A 20415-nucleotide genomic window follows, 5' to 3' on the forward strand; every position below is an offset into this window, starting at 1 on the left:
CTCTTTATATATTCCAATCTCCAAATCCTTTTCCAAAATTTCGTTTTCTAAATTTAAATTCCAATTTCCGAAATTCCAATTTTCACTTTAATTTATTTAATCATTATTTTATTCATTTATTTATTTACTTACTTTTTAAAAAATTCAACCTTTAAATAACTTTCAAAATTCTCATTCTTAAATTCAATTTCCAAGACTCCAATTTCTTTTAAAAATTAATTTTTAAAACTCCATTTCTTAAATTTAATTTTTTTTAAAAAAATTCCAAACTCTCAAATAACTTTTAAAATTCTAATTTATTTCAAATTTAATTTTCGAAACTCCAATTCTTAAATTTAATTTTCAAAATTCAAATTCTCATAATTTTCAAAATTCAAATTTATTTCAAATTTAATTTCTAAAACTTAAATTCTTAAATTTAACTTTCACAATTTTTACTTCTCAAATAATTTTAAGATTTTCAATTTTTTTCAAATTTAATTTCCAAAATTCCAATTCTTAAATTCAATTCCCAAGACTCCAATTTTCAAATAAATTTCAAGAAAATCTAGTTTTCTCTCCAACTGTTTTAATTCCATTCGGGTTTCAAATAATCTTCTATTCCTCTCGACTTTACATAAGCATGAATGTAATTTTCATAATTTCAGATTAATGGAATTTGTGGGATTAATTTGTGCAAGGTAGATTGGGCTTTGGTGGGGGCCCTACACGCGTGATTTCATGATCGATTGGAGGATTGATTGATTTGATTGCTATATGTGATTGATTTACACTATTCTATGATACACACACGATTATTTTGTGTTTAATTGCTAACATTTGTTTTCGTTGAAGTAAACCAGTTCATCACTCAAGTACATTATTTGTCTCTCCTATTCATTCAATTATTTTGTTTTGAGTGATATTCTTGCTCCATTTTATTAGTAGAGACCTGTTTTTAGGGACTTAGAAGTGTGCTACTGTTTTTACCGTACATTCCTAATAAGTAACCTGACCCCCGAACCCTATCCAGTTTTTTGCAGACCACCTTTTCCAAAATAAGGAGTCACACCTAGGGTTTTCTTTCTTATTTTGTTTACCATTTAAAAATAAAACAAAAATAGGTGGCGACTTCAAGTCAATTTTTTTTCAACCAAATAAATGAATCAATTTTTCAAAAATAAAAATCGAGCTCGCCATCGAATAAAAAACGCATGAACCGAAATGCGGGACATTCATATTTTTGAATTTAAGCATAACTCATTTTTGACATAAATACCCTTTAATATTTTCATTATTTAGAAAAAATGTTATTTTAATAAAAAAAAAAATGAGATTATTTGTATGGATAATTTTTAGGTTGAAAAAAGGTGAATGATTAGTATATTGATTTCATCCTTTTAATCGCTTAGCCCCTTTTTTTTATTGCTTTCTAAAAGGAGTTGTCTCGACGCTCGAGTCCTCTCGTGTAAAAGTTGAAGACCTAATTTTGCGAAGCGGGCACATGGCCTATTAGGCAGGTGCATGGCTTACACGAGTCACCTCGGAGAATGCAAGAGCTCCAACGACGTCGTTTTGAAGGGCATGGATAACCGTATAACAGCCAAAGGCCCAAAAGGAGTCTCCCATTCCCGCACTCTCTCCCTCGACGCTCCATGGCTTGCAATCACCATCATCTGCGTCTCTCCCACTCTGTCCGAAGCTCCATTGCTTCTCACTCCTCTCCTCTTCTTCCAACTAGACTCATCCTTTCATCACGCACTTTGGCTTCCACTCCAATTAGGGTTAGCTCTCCTTCCGTCTCCGCCACTTGTTTCACTTGGGACGACGTCGTTCGAATCTCCGACTCCCAGGATTCTTCGCAACACTCGTCCGATCTTCAAGGCTTCTTTGAGAAGATCAGAGTCTGCAATCGCGGCTTAGTATCTCTCACACACTCTCTTTCTGTCTCTCTATGTATGTATGCAACACATGTTTGGTTGCCGAGAAAAGCAAGGAAAAGAAAATTAAAGTTTGAACTTTTGTTTTAATTTTTCATGGTCTCTGAGCAGAATGGGAGAAGCAGTAAGTCTGTGTTAGAATCAATTAGGGGGAGGTTTTTGGATAAATGATCAAAATCCCGAGATTTCAAAATTTAATTTATTTTCTCTTCGTTTTCTTAGTGACCAAACAGAGCATTTAAACCTGTAATTCTTAATTGAAATGGTTACTGGAGAATCTAAGTCGCTAATTCTTAAGTGAAATTACTTGTATGAATAGCATTCGAGTTGTATCGGAATCAATTGAGTGGAGGTTTTTGGTTGTGATGAGAATTGGGAGATGTCATAACTTACTTTTATTTTCCCTACATTTTCTCATTAGCCATACCAAATCAGTAGTTGTTGATTGAAATTTCGTGCAGGAAAAGCAATCGGACTTCCTTCCATTTGTCATTGAGGACCAAACCGTTGGCTATATTCATAAAGGGTAATATCATCATCAATTATCTTAATTATGTAATACTTAATGAGTTAATGACTTGATTGATAACTTGTAGTTTAAGTTCGGACACAATTTGTACAGCTGAAAGAGCAGCCATTACTAGGTGCATTGGTAACTTTTGGGCTGTCAAGTGAAGTGAGCAACTGCAGCTTGACATTTTGCACAACCACTTTATTGAAAAATTGCTGAATTTAGGTCTATTACCAGTTGTTGAACCTCTCCTAAATTCACAAAAAGTGACCTGCACTCGATAATGGGCCTCTTTATTTATTGTTGTTGAATTTAGATCTAGAAAAACTTGAACAGTATGTTTGTATTAATGAATGCGTTTTGACTTTGTGCAGCTTTTTCGATGATCACTTAAAGAGATTTTCTAATGTGTTTATTTTCACCCAAGATAACTCCCATATAATGCTACACCCTGTACTGAGGACACCCAATGAAAGGACTAGAGCAGTTGGAGATGTAGTTAAATGCTTAGGGGAAGAACTGATTCCAGGTATACGGAAGGAGGTACTACTTCAGATCACTAAAATGATTTATTGATTCTCATCTTTCCTTCAGTGTGTGGATTTGTGTTATCAAATGCTTTGGTTTGCTTAGTTTGGATCTGTTTATTATATTGTTGAAACTTTTTGGAGCTCAATTTTTCCTTTTTTCTTTCTTTTTTTGGACTTCATTTTTTGTTTCATTGGTGAATTATTATTGACATTGGTTTTCTTCAGCTATATCCTGTTGCATCACTCTTTGGGGCACCGGCGTTTTTCTTGCTGGAACGTGCAGCCGCTCCTTATTTTGGGATAAAGGTTGGTCATGCCTTTGTATATTGTATTGAAACTGCTCCCCCTTTTGGAAACACAAACTAAAATGAGATAATTTAAGCATTCATTACCAGTTTGTGATGTTGGGCATTGGAAATATCAAGACACTAAATATTGAATTTCATCTTGGTTATTATAATAAGTTTCACATTGTTCTGATTTTGATAGTTAACCTATTATTAGTGTTAAAGTAAAAAAAATAAGAATAATGAAATAAGGTACGAAAATATGGAGTTGAGACCTGAGATGTTCTTTTTCCTCTATGCTCTAGTGGTATTGTCTTTGAGTTCCAAAATCATCATGGACCATGGCTTAATTCAGCGATTTGTTTGGACATCACCAACCTAAGAAAGTGGTTTTGGCTAGTAGTGCATAAAGAATTTTTTCTTAACTCTTAAACCACTGAAATTATAATTGTGATGCATGTTCCTTAATCAATCTGTTGCACGGAAGCATTTATCTGTTTTTTCATTTTTCATATTACTTATATTTCTCAATCTGTTGAACGAAGCCTATAAAAGTGGTGTTGGCTAGTTGTTCATAAGGAAACTATAGATGAGCTATTCATCAAGCATATTATTTTATAATATGGTAGTATGCATTGCAGAAAATTTTCTGAGCTTAGACCATGTTAGTGCCATATTTTTCTAAATGTCGATTTTGGTGATTTCCCTCTTTTTGGTCACCCTCCTTTAATAACCATAAGCCAGCTAGTATTCTGTGTGGCTTACATGTTGGAGAACTGTCTGTCTTGTAGAAATATCATCTTGTCATGGTCTCGCTTAATTTTTTTACTTACACAATTTTGGAAATAGTGTATAGTGAGTCCTTCATCCAAAGGCCAAGGGTAAATCCACATGTTTTTGCTAATAAAAGATGGTGCAAATTTTGATTGTATACCATAGAGGTGAAAGGTTGTGCATCTCCTCTTTGATTATTTCTGCATGTATTAATTGTGGATTGTATGTCTTCTTCCATGTAATTCTCATCACCTTGTTACATCTAATAAAAGGCTGAAAAACATTCAATCTTCACATATGGCAAGATATACATTTTTCTTGTATCAAAGGCTGTCTGACAAATGAATCCAAGGTATTTTATGTTTATATGCTGATTATTGTACCCTCCATCTTATGTTTTCACCTTTAAATGCTTTTGGAAGAATAGGCTTATGGAATTCAAATGAATGGCTACACAGAAAGAAACGGGCAGAAATACTTATGGATAGGCAAGAGAAGTCAAGTGAAGACCACTTATCCAGGAATGCTTGATCATCTAGTTTCTGGAGGACTGGTATATAACAGCCTTTTACCTTTGCATATATTGACAGTTCTTCTTCTTGCTTACCAAGCATTACCCAGTTCTATGTGCTCTCATAAGTAATTTAATGCATTGTGGCCTCATAAAAGGGCTTTCTATGTCCCATTGTGTTACATTCCTTCTGATAAAGGTCATAGCCTAATGGCATCTCAAAGGTCATGACTTAAATCCCTTGCATGGATCAAGCAAGAAATCATGTTTGTCTGCTTTTATAGATAATAATGAATCAGAGAGTTTTATGATCCATACCATTTATGGGGAGAAATAAGGTTTTTCCATTCTTGTAAAGGTTTTAGGATCCATTGAATGAAAAATATTCTATAAAATATGCAATTAACATGTTCATCTGTTTGTTAAATCGTGCTGCTCAAAGCATTATCTAGATGTCAGTTTCACATTTATATCTTAAGTATATAACTAAAAGGGAAAGACAAGAAAATTCCAAGTGGCCATTGTAGGGCTGCCCATTTTCTGGCTGGACCTTTGTTTTTCCATTATGCAGGCTATCAGAAGTTGGTTATATAAAATTAGTTGGCTGTGCAATCAACAAAATTTCAATTTCATGTACAATAAGAGCATTTGCCCTTTTTTTTCTGAGGCAGTTCTGTATCTCTTACTTTGTTGATCAAAATTGCAGCCTCATGGGATAGCCTGTATGGAGAATGTTATGAAGGAATGTGAAGAGGAAGCAGGAATCCCTAGATCCATGTCTAAAGAGTAGGTTTTCCTTTGCCATTGAACTATGACTTGTCCAACTGGCTCTGTTAAAAGAGAAAAAAAAAAGCAACGGAAAGAAAGACAGTGCTTAAAAGTACTTGGTCAAACAATTTTAAGCATTTTCTTTTCCTTTTTCCATATTCATCATATGGCTTATAGAGGCTAGGAAGTTGAAATTTGGTTTGTCAAATATACATCCTTGATTTGCATTAGATTTTTTCATTCCGACTTCTCTGCCTCTCTTATTTTCTTCTTCATTTACAATTTATAATACTGACGGAACATGCTTGACTCATAGAGCTGTACCAGTTGGTGCTGTCTCATATGGTGACATTGATGGGTATAGATACAAGCGAGATGTTTTATTTTGTTATGATTTAAAACTCCCTGAAGATTTCATTCCTAAGAACCAAGGTAAACATATTGATGCTCAGTTTTCATCAATTGTCATCACAACCTCATTCTTCTCCACTTTAGAAATTGTAAAATTGCAACTCAGTCTTGGAGCATTTGCTTTGTTTCCAACTTTCCATTTCATTTGGAAGTTATTAACTGCAATATTTTTCTTTGGATTCAATCCATCCCCCTTAATGGCTTCTTAAACATGTAACAGATGGAGAAGTGGAGAGCTTCAGATTGATCCCTGTGTCACAGGTTGCAGATGTCGTACGGAGGACACACTTTTTCAAGGCAAATTGTTCTCTTGTCATCATTGATTTCCTGTTTCGCCATGGGTATAGCTTTTTCTCTATTCCTTCTCTTATTGTTCTCCTGCTTTTGTGTGAATGAATGGAAACAATTATTATTTGGCATATATCATGGCACGCCCTAACTCTATAGGCATAATGGTCATTTTACATTTCAAGCATGGAGAGTCAAAATGGGAATGACTCAAACAAACATCTTGTAATAGGAAAGTTACCCATTACCAAATTCATGTTTAGAGCGAGTAAAAACGTACTACTTTTCCTTGAAGCTTAAAAAAAAAAAGAAAATCCTCTAAAAACATCAAACATTTTGCTATTCTTCAAAACAATTTCAAACTAAAACTTACTAAGAAACCATTTAGACAATTTAGAATAAAAGAAAGAATTGGAATTTATAATAAATGAAGCTAAAAAAAGTCCCAATAAGATGACAACCTAGTGTTCTAGCCTAGACAATATTTACATGGAAAAGAATGGGTCATCACATATCATCTTCGGTACTAGCTGGTTGCTAAAGATACTAAAGATATTGGAAGTTGTGTCCATGGTAAAGCAAAATGAGTTATTTTGATCCAGTTTTTTAGCAGACGTAAGAAAAAAATGTTCCAACAGTTTGCTTATTCCAATTATTTACTTCTCTCATATTTGCAGGTATATTGGCCCTGATAGTTTAGGATACTTGGAGCTACTTCAGAGCTTGAGGAGCGGAGATTGCTCGTAATATGCACATTTTCCTTGCTGTTTCTTTTTAAGCCACACTGATGCTGTATGTAGTCCTTTTTATCATTAAATTTATGACCAAACAGCATCCCATTTGCAATAATAGTATGTTTTTTTGAAACAAGTTGGTTTGTTGACTGAAACCCAAAGATATAGAACTGCTAATGGTGGTTGGATTCAGTGGTGAGATCCTGGTTACGCATTCAACCTTAGTGATGAGCCTGGCAACAATTTAGAATTAGGCATTTTTCTTTAATCTAATGCTCCCTACTAATGGTTGGGTTGAGTGCTCCGATGCCCTTTAGCAAAGGACGGATTAGTGCAGCATACATAAGAGTGGATAACTACAAAATCAAGATACTCGGCCACAATACAAAAACTCCTACCATGTTATACTGAATAAAAATTGAATAAAATGTTCTAAGAAACTTAGTCAAATCCAAAAGTACTGAAAAAAATGGAGAAAAAGGATTGACAGAAAATAGAAATGAATATGTTGTAACCCTTGACTTTCTGCAAATTAGCTGATGTTTTTCCTTTTATTTTAACAAAGTTATCCGCCACTTTTGAGAAAAGACCAAAAGAAATTAGATGTAGCACCACAACGTAATGGAGCATGCCCTTTGTCAAATTAGTTTATTTTTGTACAGGTTTATGACATATTTCAATAGCACTAATAACGTCTGTGATATTCAAAGCGCAAAGGATGACCAACACAACTCAAACTCTCAATTCCTCCGTTCCCTGGCTTAATGGTTCAAAGACAGCTTCCACTTCATTTAGATCCACTTCCTCCAAGCTTGAGGGGTTCCACTTTGGCTTCTGCAGAGGCATGAAGATGGAAAATGCATTAAAAAATTTTATTCAGATACGGCGAGTTCAATGCAAGTAAAAAGGAAAATCAAGCACTCGCACTACAATACTCAGCTCAGTTCACATTACAAGAAATCTCAACAATAGGCTACAGTCTGATGGTCTCATGAATTTGAACTGGTCATATGGGTTGATAGATCACACTCAGAAAGATACAAGGTGATATCATCCTTAGAAGGATCTCCGGTTCAAGCATGTAATGAGAAGGAATATGATGGCTGTTCAAACTCCACTTTCCATCCAATTTAAACCCTCTCAAGGGCTAGTATTCACTTGTATAGGAGTTTAGCTTAGTAATGAACTGCAACAAAATGGAGGCATCTACAGAGGAAACTAGGCGAGATGGCAGTCTAGTAAGATGCCTTTTCACCACTGTTACCAAGATGAGGAATGCAGATGGGAATTTAAGTAAATCATTCCAAAGAAACTGAAGCAGCTAACATTCTATTTAAGTGTAAAAAAATTAAGGAAGCTATTGGGACCATGATGGTATACATAGGGTAATATAGTCTTGTAAAAAAATTACCCACAAGATAACATGCACTTGATGAGCATGCAGCATCAAACAGAATTTCAGAATTTCACCAGTTCATATGCTTCTAACATATAAATGGCTTCCTACTATAATGAGACAAACCTGATCCTTGTCCACTAAGACTGCCCGGACCCCTTCAGCAAAATCATTCCGAAGAGAAGACCTCAAAGCAATGCGGTATTCAGTTTTCATCACGCCGCTTAACTGGATACAGCCAATTGCAGGAAAATACCCGGTACTTCTTAAAATTTGTGGCCTTTTGGGAATTAGCAAAATAAGTTTTCTTTTCTTTATAAAAAAAAAAAGCAGGAAAAAGCAACTCACACTGCACAAATCACTGTCATTTTTTCCACGTGCCAAAGCAACTCTGGAGAAATGCTTTTGTGTTAAACAAAGAGAAAAAGGAGCCCCCTTTCCAAGACCTAAAAGGGCTTCCTTAGCCCACTCTGACACTGTTCATGGAAACAATGGCAATCAAAATGATGGATGAAATGAGCTGAAGCAAGAACTAGATGCCAACATTACTAGATTGAGTAGGAGAAGATGTCCAAGGCACCGAGCTGATCTACCATAAAAAGAATGGTGTAAAGTAGCTTACCTATAGCATCAGTGCTAAGCTGATGCTTTTTCAGCTCTTCTATAATCTCATTAACTGACTTATCTGCACTGAAGGTTGAAACAATCTGAGGCAAAAGCAACTTTAACTGGGCCTCAGACTCAGGGTCATGGCTGTATTTCACCAACAGCTCTCTGATGTCCTGATGTGGATCCTCTGAACTGTATGGACAATCGATAATGATTTTCTAGTGAGAAAGTGGATATATGATAAACAGATACATGAATGGAGAATACATCCCAGACTAGATGGTATATGAATAACAGAAACTGAACGCCTCAGTTTCATACATTGGTTGTAAAAATTGTAAATTTACAATGAAAAGACATCAAGCAATTAAAAAACCTAACCTACATCAGTGAGTGACATGAATGTTTCATCATTTTATCAAGCTAGATTGATAGATTCATAGAATGATGTCAATAAAGGGGAAAACTCCTATTCATAAATAATGGTTCACAAGGCAATTTTTGTAAATTATATATGTAAGTGAAAGCATATGGTCATGCGTAATGCAGTTTCAGCAGGGCAAAAATAGTTGTTGTCATGCATAGAAAGATTGTTTGAGGCATACAAGCTGGTTGTCAGAAGGGCCTCTTTCAGTGAATTCAAGTTCCCAGATGGCACATAGTGTGTTCCAAGACCTACATATAGTGCATCTGCTGATGTAGAAATCCTTTTTCCAGTCATTCCAAGATAAGCACCTGAAAAAACTTGAATTAGTTAAAGCATGAAATAAAACACAGAAGACCATGGTATCGACTATTTTATAACAAAGCTAGGTTTAACAGCTACAAAAAGATGGATAAACAATATGCCTAGGAAGGATAAATTATTCCCTATGCTGATGTAGAAGACGGGAAAAAACAAAAACTCCTGTTTCACCATTACCTAGAAGAATAAGACAAGGAGCTAGATCTTGTAAACTTTCAACATAGCTAAACAATCTTTCAACAAGTCAACCAACTTTTACTTGACATGCCATTGCCCCAGTTAGTCGCATTTGGTGACATTTCATCTAAAGACCCTCTCCCGGAGGATCGAGACAAGGACCTAGATCTTGTAAACTTTCAACATAGCTAAAAAATCTTTCAACAAGTCAACCAACTTTTACTTTCCATGCCATGGCCCCATCATTCAAAAGTGAATTTTAGTCAGGACTTTGATAACTTAATTTTTTTATGCTATTACCTTCGTTTAAGCTACTTAATTCTAGTTCCAATATTGCTGTTCCTCAAGTTCCTTTATTGATGTAGCCGGCAAAGGTTTTGGTCTAAGTGCAGCAAGTTTCAAGTTGGTAGATCTGGAACTCGTATGTGCATTGGTGTTGATATTGTATAATGATCATGCGAGCCCTTGAGGCCTGACTCAAGTTGTCAAGGGATGGGAAGGGTTTGTGGAAGGTTCCAGGTTTTAAAAAAAATTGTACAATGATCATGTGATTTGGTTTTAAGTTTCTTCAATCACACATGTAGAGACAATATTTTAAGGTGAAGCCTAGAGGAGCTGCTACTAACACCCAACAGGTCACTCACTTGGAAAGCAGGTTCCAATATGTGTCCCAGACTTTTCTGGTAGCACACCTTAGAGCAACTATTCATATTTCATTTTTTGATCCTTAGTATTACTATTACCTAGAGGAGCTGCTACCGTGAAAACCCAACAGGTCACCTGGAAAGGCAGAATTTTTTTTGGATAGACAAAAGCTTGTATTAAGAAGCGCCAAAAAAAAGGGGGCGTACTCAATGCAACAAGCAGTATACACAAAAAAAAACCAACCCAAGCACCAGAAAATAAAGACAAAAACCTAGAAAAAAGCAAGGGTAGCCACAATATAGTCTCTCCAGAAAATTCAGATGAGAGGGGATTTCCACATTCAGCAACTGTTTGGACCACTCCACAAGGGATCTGAAGAAGGGAACCCTCAGCCTTTGGTCCAACAGTTCTTCGTATTCGAAGATCCTTCAGTTGCGCTCTCCCCAAATACACCAAAATAAACAAATCGGAGCTAGCCGCCAAACTGCTCTCTTCTTCTTCTCTAGAATCCCTGAATTTCCATTATAGGAGAAGATTTCTCACTGAAGCTAGGAACACCCATACTAAACCAAAAGTTGTTAACAACACTAACCAAAGCTGTCTTGTCTTATTAAAATGAATCAAAATATGATCAACTGACTCTTCACTATTTTTACAAAGAAAACATCTATTAACCAAGGGGCATCCCTTCTTCATCAACGTATCTACAGTTAATATCTCCCCCACACCGCTTCCCAATCAAAAAATGAGTTTTGGGAGGGGCACCTGATCCCCAAACCTCTTTAGCTGGAAATAAAAGATTGTTCTCAGCCCTTAGAGAATGGCAGTATTGATATGTTTTCCAGACTTTTGTGGCAGCACACATTAGAGTAAACTATTCATGCTTGATTCTTTGATTCTTAGGATTACCATTGGAACTCAAAAGTTCTTTGAACCACTTGTGCTTAAAAAAATTGAAATGGCAACTCTAATATTTCAAAATAGCACTTTCAAGATCATTAGAAGCTACATGTATTTTATGAGAATTGATGGTCATTGTTAGTATTTGTTAACTAAACATTGCAACAATTGGTGGTGAATCAATGATAATTTAAAACATGTACACCCAAAAGTAAAGTTATCACTTGTATTTATAAACTTTTTTCTTTTTTGGATTTGATGCATCCTAATATATGTTACATGTCAAATACTTCATATACTTTTATTGAGAGGCCTTCATAATTTTTTCTTGTACATTTCTCTAACATTTTTGTCCCTTTTCTCTTCCCACCCACCACTTTTGCTTTATGCCTTTTTACTTGTTCCGATAACTATGGATTGTTTTTATTAGAAGCAACCATTTCATTACATTGAAAAAATAAGTACAAAGGATGAAAAATCATTCCAAAAAATACAGTCTCTATGCAAAGTTGGATAAAAATGAAAATAGGTGTACGCTATTCCAAAAAGGAAATCTATCTGAAAGTTCTAGTAACTATGTTTAGCCTACTTACATCACAGAAGCAGACAGAAGGTCTGCTGAAAATGAGTCTATAAGCCACATCAAATGGATTTCAAAAATCAGTTTTATATCAGTTGAATAAGCTAATGGCCTAAGAATAATGTGAAGAAGACCCATTTCAAGTTCTGTCTTCTTTCAAGCACTTCAATTATAATGGGTTTTAGACCCTGTGACTATTGACAATTAAGTTTAAAATGAAACTTTAAAATCCTGTGGACCTATGATAGATAGCAGATACAAAAACTTTGATGTGAAACTAAATAAAAGGTTCCATCCTCAAACCATCAAAACTCCTAAATAACAAAAAGCATACCAACTGATCCTTCTCCTGGACTCTGTGCTGCTATGTAAGCAAATCCAACATCTGGAAACAAGCCAATTCCATTTTCTGGCATGGCAAGAAGAGTTCTCTGAAACAAATTAGTGCAAATAAACATCAGAAATTAGAACATTATTCTAATTTAAGTTGCAAAACAAATTTATGTCCATATATGGCCATTATACCTCTGTGACAATCCGGTAGCGACCATGACCAGACAGTCCAATTCCAAAACCCATTGTAATGCCATCCATGAGGCTTATATATGGTTTTTTGTACTCAGAAATTTTGCATATTAGGGAATATTCTGCTGTGAATACCTGCCAGAAAATTTGGCAGAGTGAGGTATCAATTTCAGGCAACAGAATAAATACAATCTAGTACAAAGACATATAATGAACCACCACATACAGGACAAATGGCAACCTGCCCAGGATTTAAAAATGCTACCCAAACCAATGAGGAATCGACTATGGTTAGTTTAATAAACTATGAAGTGCTGAAAAGAGGAAAAGCAAGTGGACTCCATTTATTCAGCTTGTTTGATGCAAAAACAAGCAGCCAATTATGGCTGAAATCTACCCAAAAACTGCTTAATCTGTTAAAGTTATAGGAACCTTACCAAACACTTCAAGCAAAACACCATAAGTGGTTCAATAAATTTTATCTTTTAAATTCCATTTTTACCATCCAAACTATATTTAATAATCACTCTTCAAAAATGTCCCTGATTTCACTGACAAAGAAATCAAATAGATCTTGTCTAGTTTGAATAGTATCAAAAATAACATTTGAATTTCATGCCAAAGAAAGAATTGTTTCAATGAATACTTTGCCAGATTTATTTGCATAAAATGATTCTAAAGAAAATTAGCATTCCAATTCTTTGCCATATTCCATTCAAAATCTTAAGGAACTTTAATTGCTTGTTGGAGAGTACAAGATTTTCTATCTAGATTTTATTGGACTTTTTTACTTCGGTATCTTTATATGTGTGAAGAAATTTGGGTCTCTTGCATTATCCAAACTCCTCTATTATATCAAAAATAACAAAGAAACAACAATCATAACAGCAACAACAACAATAATGTATCACGGCATTCTTGTTTTATTAATATATCATCTAAAATTATAAATTCAACATGGAAAACATTATTTGCATCACTACTTGATCACATTTTTTACCATGGTTAGTATGGTTGGTGGTAAGTGGATGTGAAAAAGGTAATTAAAATAAATGAAAATGCCTTTCTTCTTACCTTCCTTTTACCACCTTTTTACCATTTTGCAAGGTGACAAGTGATGATGGGATGAAGAATAAACCTTATTTTTTCTTCTGACTTTTTCTTTCCTTCAATTACCATTTGCAACTTTGGTAAGGCTGTAAAAGGTGATGGGATTGGTATTTCTCTAAAATAAATGCAACAACTTTTCCAGATCCAGGTACTAATTATCACATCATTAGATGAAAAAAAAAAGTAGTAAAACTAGTGGTTCAAATAACATTTTCTATCCAACACGAATCCTATTATGAAATTTCGCTTATTCTAAGGTATCCATGTGGTACAATTTTAGCTCCAAAATCTAAAGCCTAACTACAAAATTGTAAGCTTTATATCATATTAATACGATTCTACCTATTTCAAGAATATAACCCATATGACATTTTTTGTGCCAAGTGGTACCTATTGACATACTAAGTAAATATTTAAAAATTGTTATAATAATGGGTAAGGACAAAATTATAAAAACAAACTATTTTCAAACTTCAATTTTTATTTTATTTATTTTTTATCAAATGGTTGAATTAAAGCCCGTATGGAGCCGGCGTCGCAGTTTTACCTACAGGTGTTAGCACTTATGTTTCAAATGATACCAATATACTTCTCACCACTACAGATTCAGTGGTCACAACTTTTAACAGTATAGTTTTTATTACTTAATTCAGCTTGATAAACACCCCCTAAATTAGTCATGCATCAAAATCAAATCACACAATCTAGTAATAAGTTGGAAAAAACATGGATTGCAAGATCAAAGTGTCAAGATCCATAGAACATAAGGAAAATGCATGCGCTATGAAGTGGATAACCATATGATGCACAAGCTACATGCATGGCACAAGAATTTGGTCAATTTATACGATACATTTGGTGCTGCAAATTCACTGAACCAACCTCCCAAGAAAACAGGCACACTTTTAAAGGTGCCAATAAATCCTAAACCTCTTTTGTAGCAGCGTAACTCTGCTCCCTCGAACAAAAAAGAGCCTATAAGAAGATTTAAACAAGAACATAGCATAACTTTTGCTAACCTCCAACCATCTTATCTGGGCAACCTATCCTTAAGAGCACTAAATGGATACACTGAATGATCCCTTTTTTGAAAAAAATTGTGCAGAAAATCTTGCACTAACTCCAACTCCTTATCCAGAAAATTTCCCCAAAAATTGGGGGCACTGAGATCCTAACTATTCCCCCACCCAAAAGTCAGCTATTCAAATATTTTTAAAGAAACACTGACAAACAAAGCAGGAAAGAAGTCCTTTAGAGGCGTCAGGGACTCACAGACTATTATTAAGAAGGTCAGCTCTGTTATTGGTCATGGTCATGGTCATGGTCATCATTATTAAAGAACAACCTTAAATAGCATTCAGATACTATTAGCTTTTCTTCAGCAATGTTTACATGATGAAAAATCTGAGATACATAATCACAAGCATACAAACAAGACCTCAATCACATATGATAGTTGTTTCCTGGCTGAGATCTGCTTCACATCACCACCTGCAGATAAACTAAGACTTGGGTTATCAATTGACAAGCATTACGCTACTGTATTGGTTCAAAATGATTGCCATCACAACAATAAAACAGACAAACAACAAACAACACAGGGTATATAGAAGTGAAAATGACACTGATTAGAAACCATGATCAACTATGATCTATCCAACAGACAGTTGAATATAAATTGTGCAATTTAAAAAAAAAAAAACCTTCTGCACAAGAGGTGTAGTTTTGTCCTTTTGAATTTCAGCAACAACCCCCTTAATATCCATTCCTGCATTTTCCACAAATGGTTCCCTCAAAATCTTACCTAACACTCAGAATTACAAAACATTACCCCAAAATTTTTAAAAAAAATTAGCTTTGAAAAAAAATAAAAATTGAAGCTCACGTTAAACAACAAAAAAAGTACATTTAATACATGAAAACATTATTTAACAGGGAAAACAGAGGAGTTCTATTTTTCTTCATGTTACCTGCTGAAAAGGCACGAGGCGAGCTGCCCTCAACCAAAACACATTTGACCATTGGGTCCATTTCCCATTCATCAAGAAATTTTTTGTATCTTATATCCATATCTACACATTATAATTCAGTGACAAGTCAGTATAATGAGAGACAAAATGATACACAAAGTTCTTCTGCAATGATATCAACAACATATTATATCACATCCCATCTGAAACATGACAAGTGGTTTCAATATTTTCCCACACATAAATTCTCCAAATACAACTGGTCAAGAACATAAACATCATCACAATGTAAAACCTACCAAGCCAAAAGGAAACCAAACATCTGACATGGTTAAAGGCAAACTAAGCTTTATGGAATGGAATATATTCAATCAAGAAACAACACATTGAAGAAATGAAGATGACCCAGATGAGAGTGATGAAGCTAAAAGTCAATTAATCCATGAGAAATTAAAGGTACACCAACATAGGATTGGAAAGTCTTTTAAGATGGTTTGAACATGTGCAAGAAAGGCCCAACAAGAAGCAATGTTATTAAGTTGAAGGTGCCACAAGGATGAGGAAGTCAAGAAAGAATATGGACAATGCAGTAAGAAAACACATGATTATCCACCAAACTGAAGGGCAACAAGACTAAGAAATTATGCAGCCTGCTTCACTTGGGATTAAGACAGTAAGAAAAGAGATGATTGCTAAGGATACTGCCTTGGATTAGGTGGTGAAAAATGGAGTGGTAGCCTATTATTTACAACTAAGTAACACCACTTCCACCAACTGCATTTCCAAGTATTATGTATTTCTTATGTATTTTAACTAGAAAATGGGTATTATATTCCTAGATATAAGATGACTATTTGAGAAACACAAGTTTGAAAAGTTTGATTTCCAAAGTTCCAAATTAGTTGAACTATCTTGTCTATATATAAAAAAAAGTTGAAATATCTTGCTCATCTCCATCATAGAATTTTTATGGGGAAAAAAATGTTGACAACCCATTTTTATTTCCTTATTTATTACAAAAAATAAATAATTTTCATAAATATAATTTAAAGGATAATTTCATAAATTTGCATTAATTTTCTTGCAATTTTTTTAAATAACCAAACACCAGAATGAGAATGGAAGTTAGACCAAAATCTCAAATTCTAGTAGCCAAAAATGGAACTGGGATTACTTATTCATTCCATTCCAGGATTCATTTTTGGAAATAGGATTTCCATTCCTGAGCTCAGCTGCCAGCACAAATACACATTGAAAACCACAAGCTCTTCCTCATACCCAATAAAAGCTTTTATATGTATTTGAGTGATCTTGGTAAAAATACTTCTAACTTTAAAAAGACCTCAACAAAAAAAATGACAGTATTGCTCCTCTGGATGTTCTTCCTTTTGGCCATGCCCAAAGGAAGTCGTTTCATATCTAATGAAACTTTCACATACTAAGATTGTCCCTTTACAATCATAACATAATTGCTTATCCCAAAAACAAGCTGTTAATGAGAATTGTAATTCATCGTTCTTAACAATAGGTCCTGGAGACTTCTTGGTTCATCATGTTATTGCTCTAGGTATGTTATTTTTTCAATCTCCCGAGTGGTCTGAAGATTTAAAGGATTGGAATCGAGAAATGCATGTTAAATGCACCTATAATGGTGTTCAATTATCAGAAACAGAATTTCCACGAAACTGGTTAAGAGAAGGTATTCAAAGATCCTATTTCTTTTCAGTCTGAAACCTTGGCACAAACCTCAAGAAAGGTCCCTTGAGAAAGATGAAGTACAAAAATTCTGTTTTTCAACAGTTTGGGGAATGGAAACTGATCTGCCTTTTTCCAAAAACGACCCCCCTTCTTTAAACCCATAATAAATGCAATGCCCTTGATTCTCAGGAAAACCAAAAAAAGAAAAAACATTACAAGGCATGCACAAAGAGTTTTCAGAAATATCACTTTCCTTAAATAGAGGAAAAAAGCATTCCAAAAATCACAAGCAAAAAATGCAGTTATTAGGACAGACGAAGGGACTGAAAATGTTATTGCTTCAATTGAATCAAGGGTTACAGTCTAGCATCTATCATTTGCAAACGGGTCATCACAACCACACTTTAATACAATCTCCCCAAAATCAGAAGCAATTAGGTTTACTAATATCAAATCCAGACCCGAATTATTCCCAATGAAACATTTCCAAGCATAAAATTCATACAAATTTACCAAACTTTCAGCAACGAACACTCGATCAAATGCAATCATCCTAATCCAAAACGAACAAATGATGTGCTTTAAGAGATGGAACAAGGAAAACATGAGAAAATCAAACCTAGGTTCATAGCATTGAGAGCCTTGGGGCGATCAAGAGTTATCACAGCAACGCCATTTGGATGAACATTTCCCTTGACAAATTCCACAGCAGCAGCAGCAGCCATATTGGCCAAGCCTCGAAGAGAAGATGATGTTTTGCCAAAATGGAGATATTGAGAATGAGACTTAGGGCCTCGAAAGAGGAAAAGAGTAGAGGATCGGTTCAAGAGTTGGGATGCGCCCACTAGGCTTCGCATGTTTTTATCTGCGTGTGAGCAGGAGAGTGTAAGAGGTGATGGAGAACTTCCCATTTTAGTTGTCCATTTTGCCCCGAGTTTACCCACCAATTTACCCTCGCATCAAATAGTCCAACTCCCTTTTTTTTTTTTTTTTTTTGTCTCGGATAGTACTTTGTAAAATTTTGTAACTACAGGGTTTATTATTAAAAAATAAAAAGTAAAAATCTAAAGGGTCCACTGCTATCCTCTTGACAATCCTTCGGTTCCGAAATGTATTAAGAGAGAGGAAAAAATTGTTATAAAAAAAAAAAAATTATCATATTTGGTTTCAACGTGAATGATAGAAAAGAAAAAAATAATAATTAAAAATAATTAAAATTTTATATATTTTAAAATTATTTAATTTTTATGTTAAGACAAAAAAAAAAAAAATTTTAAAATAGTATGTAAAATAATTTATTTATTTTAAATACATTTTTTGTTTTCATACATTTCTTATTTTGTATCATAACCTAAATGTCATTATTTCGTATCCAAATTTAATCTTATTTTCTATCTTTTATATATATATATATATATATATATATATATATATATATATATATATATATATATATGGTTTTATTTGGTTTGTTCCTAGTGCAAGGCATGGGACAATTAAATAATAAAGTTAATATTATATATATTTTAATTATTTAATAAAAACGATAGAAAATTTAATTTAATAAAAAAATAAAATTTAAATTTTTTTAAAAACTTTTAACTATTTGTATTTAAAAATATATTATAGCATCATAAAAACTTTATGCACATGTTTACTCAGTAATAACAAATCTAAATATCAAATGAAAAGTAATTAATTATTTTTAATTAATTAATCATAATTGGTGTAATTACACAAATACCATAGGAAATTATTTTTTCATATTTGATTGTATTATAGAAAATATGAAAGAAAATTTAATATAATTAAAATTAGTTACAAACTTATGTATTTTTAAATTATTTAATCTTTATATTAAATAATTTAAATAAGTGAAATGGATTTACATTAGCATATAAAAAATAACTAAGTCTTAAATTAAAAAAAAAAAAATTCAAATAATTATTTAAATATAAAAATAGAAATTATTTATAGAAAAAAAAGAAAAAAGTTGAATAGTGCTATACTTGCCTAGGAGATGGAATAAGACAAGTATATATATTTTTTATTCTAAAAATATCTTAGAAGAGCATGCATATTTTTATTTGGGTTATTTGATTAAAAGGGCTTTGAAAACCCAAATTTTGAAATTTAACCTTTCACCATTTTTTGCCTCATTTAGACAAAAATATCCTCAATATTTTCTTATAAAAATAACACTCTCTTTTAAAACTCATATGTAAATACTTAAAATAATAAAAGACATGTGGACCCCTTATTTCACTCTATGTATTCCCACTCTTGATTTTTAGAAAAGATTTGGAGTCGTGCACTTATTTTTTTTATTTTTTATTTTTAAGAGAAAACAAAATAAAAAAAGAAAATCATAAGTGTGACTTTTTATTTAAAAAAAATCGGTCTGTGAAAAACCAAATCTAGGTTTGAGGGTCAGGTTGCTTATTGGAAAAGTACGGTAAAAACCGTAACACCCGTTTAAGCCCCTAAAAATGAGTTTCTACTAAATAAGATGAAGTGTGACAATTGATAAGGAAATTAATGGATACCAATAAAACGATCGAATAATAAAATAAATCGAGCATGTAAACGAATAAATAAATGAAGTAGGAGTGAGATCGTACATTAACAGAAAGTAAAAATGCGCTATCATTGAAATGGGGTTACTACATAATGATAAGTGTAAAACATCTCGCACAAAACCAATTACAATCGAACAATATTAATCATGCAATTCACTTGAATTATTTTCGAAAGAAAAATTATGAATGTTGGGCTCCCACCAAAGCCCAATTTATTTTAGTATGAATTAACTCACAAATTCCATTATTTTAGAATTATGAAAAATTCATTCTCACTTATTTAAAATCAAGAGAAATATAAAATTATTTGAAAATCGAAGAAAATGTGTACAAATGCATATCAAAATGAGAATGGTAGCAGACTTATTAAAATCAGGATTTTTGGCGAAATAAAACCTTGATAAATGATGAAAACTTGTAGAATTAAAAAATATTTGAAAAACTAGAGTGAAATTAAAACTATTCGAAAGAAAATTAAAGTTTTGAAATTTATTTGAAAATTAAAGTCTCGAAAATTATTTGAAAATTGGAATTTTGAGAATTAAATTTAAGAATTGGAATTTTGGAAATTAAATTTGAAAGAAATTGAAAATTTGAAAATTATTTGAGAATTGAAGTTTTGAAAATTAATTTAAGAATTAGAATTTTTGGAATTAAATTTGAAAGAAATTGAAGTTTCGAAAATTATTTGAAAAATTGGAGTTTTGAAAATTAATTGAAAATTGGAGTTTTAAAAATTGAAAATTAG

The 20415-nt window shown here is 33.2% G+C and overlaps 2 protein-coding genes across 7 annotated transcripts; one reads left to right on the forward strand and one right to left on the reverse strand.

Moving 5' to 3' along the window:
• Positions 1-1567: 1567 nt before the first annotated feature.
• Positions 1568-6869, forward strand: LOC117924852 (nudix hydrolase 20, chloroplastic-like). 3 transcript variants are annotated; one of them, XM_034843562.1, is made up of 9 exons: positions 1571-1901; positions 2381-2445; positions 2805-2959; positions 3186-3266; positions 4480-4574; positions 5239-5318; positions 5617-5732; positions 5932-6052; positions 6677-6869. In XM_034843562.1, exons 1-9 carry the CDS (start codon positions 1635-1637, stop codon positions 6744-6746), a joined length of 1050 nt encoding a protein of 349 aa, XP_034699453.1. In that variant the 5' UTR covers positions 1571-1634; the 3' UTR covers positions 6747-6869. The 3 variants fall into 3 exon arrangements, with proteins under 3 accessions (XP_034699454.1, XP_034699453.1, XP_034699452.1); XM_034843561.1 differs by having other exon boundaries at positions 1577-1901; positions 2805-2973; positions 4449-4574; XM_034843563.1 differs by lacking the exon at positions 5617-5732 and having other exon boundaries at positions 1568-1901; positions 2805-2973; positions 4449-4574.
• A 360-nt stretch (positions 6870-7229) lies between these two features.
• On the reverse strand, positions 7230-18004 carry LOC117924851 (3-hydroxyisobutyryl-CoA hydrolase-like protein 3, mitochondrial). 4 transcript variants are annotated; one of them, XM_034843560.1, is made up of 11 exons: positions 17708-17966; positions 15391-15492; positions 15144-15188; positions 14859-14911; positions 12311-12445; positions 12120-12216; positions 9344-9473; positions 8752-8930; positions 8478-8605; positions 8256-8357; positions 7230-7567 (listed from the first exon to the last, which is right to left on the reverse strand). In XM_034843560.1, exons 1-11 carry the CDS (start codon positions 17943-17945, stop codon positions 7466-7468), a joined length of 1311 nt encoding a protein of 436 aa, XP_034699451.1. In that variant the 5' UTR covers positions 17946-17966; the 3' UTR covers positions 7230-7465. The 4 variants fall into 4 exon arrangements, with proteins under 4 accessions (XP_034699451.1, XP_034699449.1, XP_034699448.1 ...); XM_034843558.1 differs by lacking the exon at positions 15144-15188 and having other exon boundaries at positions 17708-18004; XM_034843557.1 differs by lacking the exon at positions 14859-14911 and having other exon boundaries at positions 15124-15188; positions 17708-17964.
• Between the last annotated feature and the right edge of the window lie 2411 nt (positions 18005-20415).

Source organism: Vitis riparia, chromosome 11, assembly GCF_004353265.1.
Source record: "Vitis riparia cultivar Riparia Gloire de Montpellier isolate 1030 chromosome 11, EGFV_Vit.rip_1.0, whole genome shotgun sequence".
Taxonomy (NCBI): Eukaryota; Viridiplantae; Streptophyta; class Magnoliopsida; order Vitales; family Vitaceae; genus Vitis; species Vitis riparia.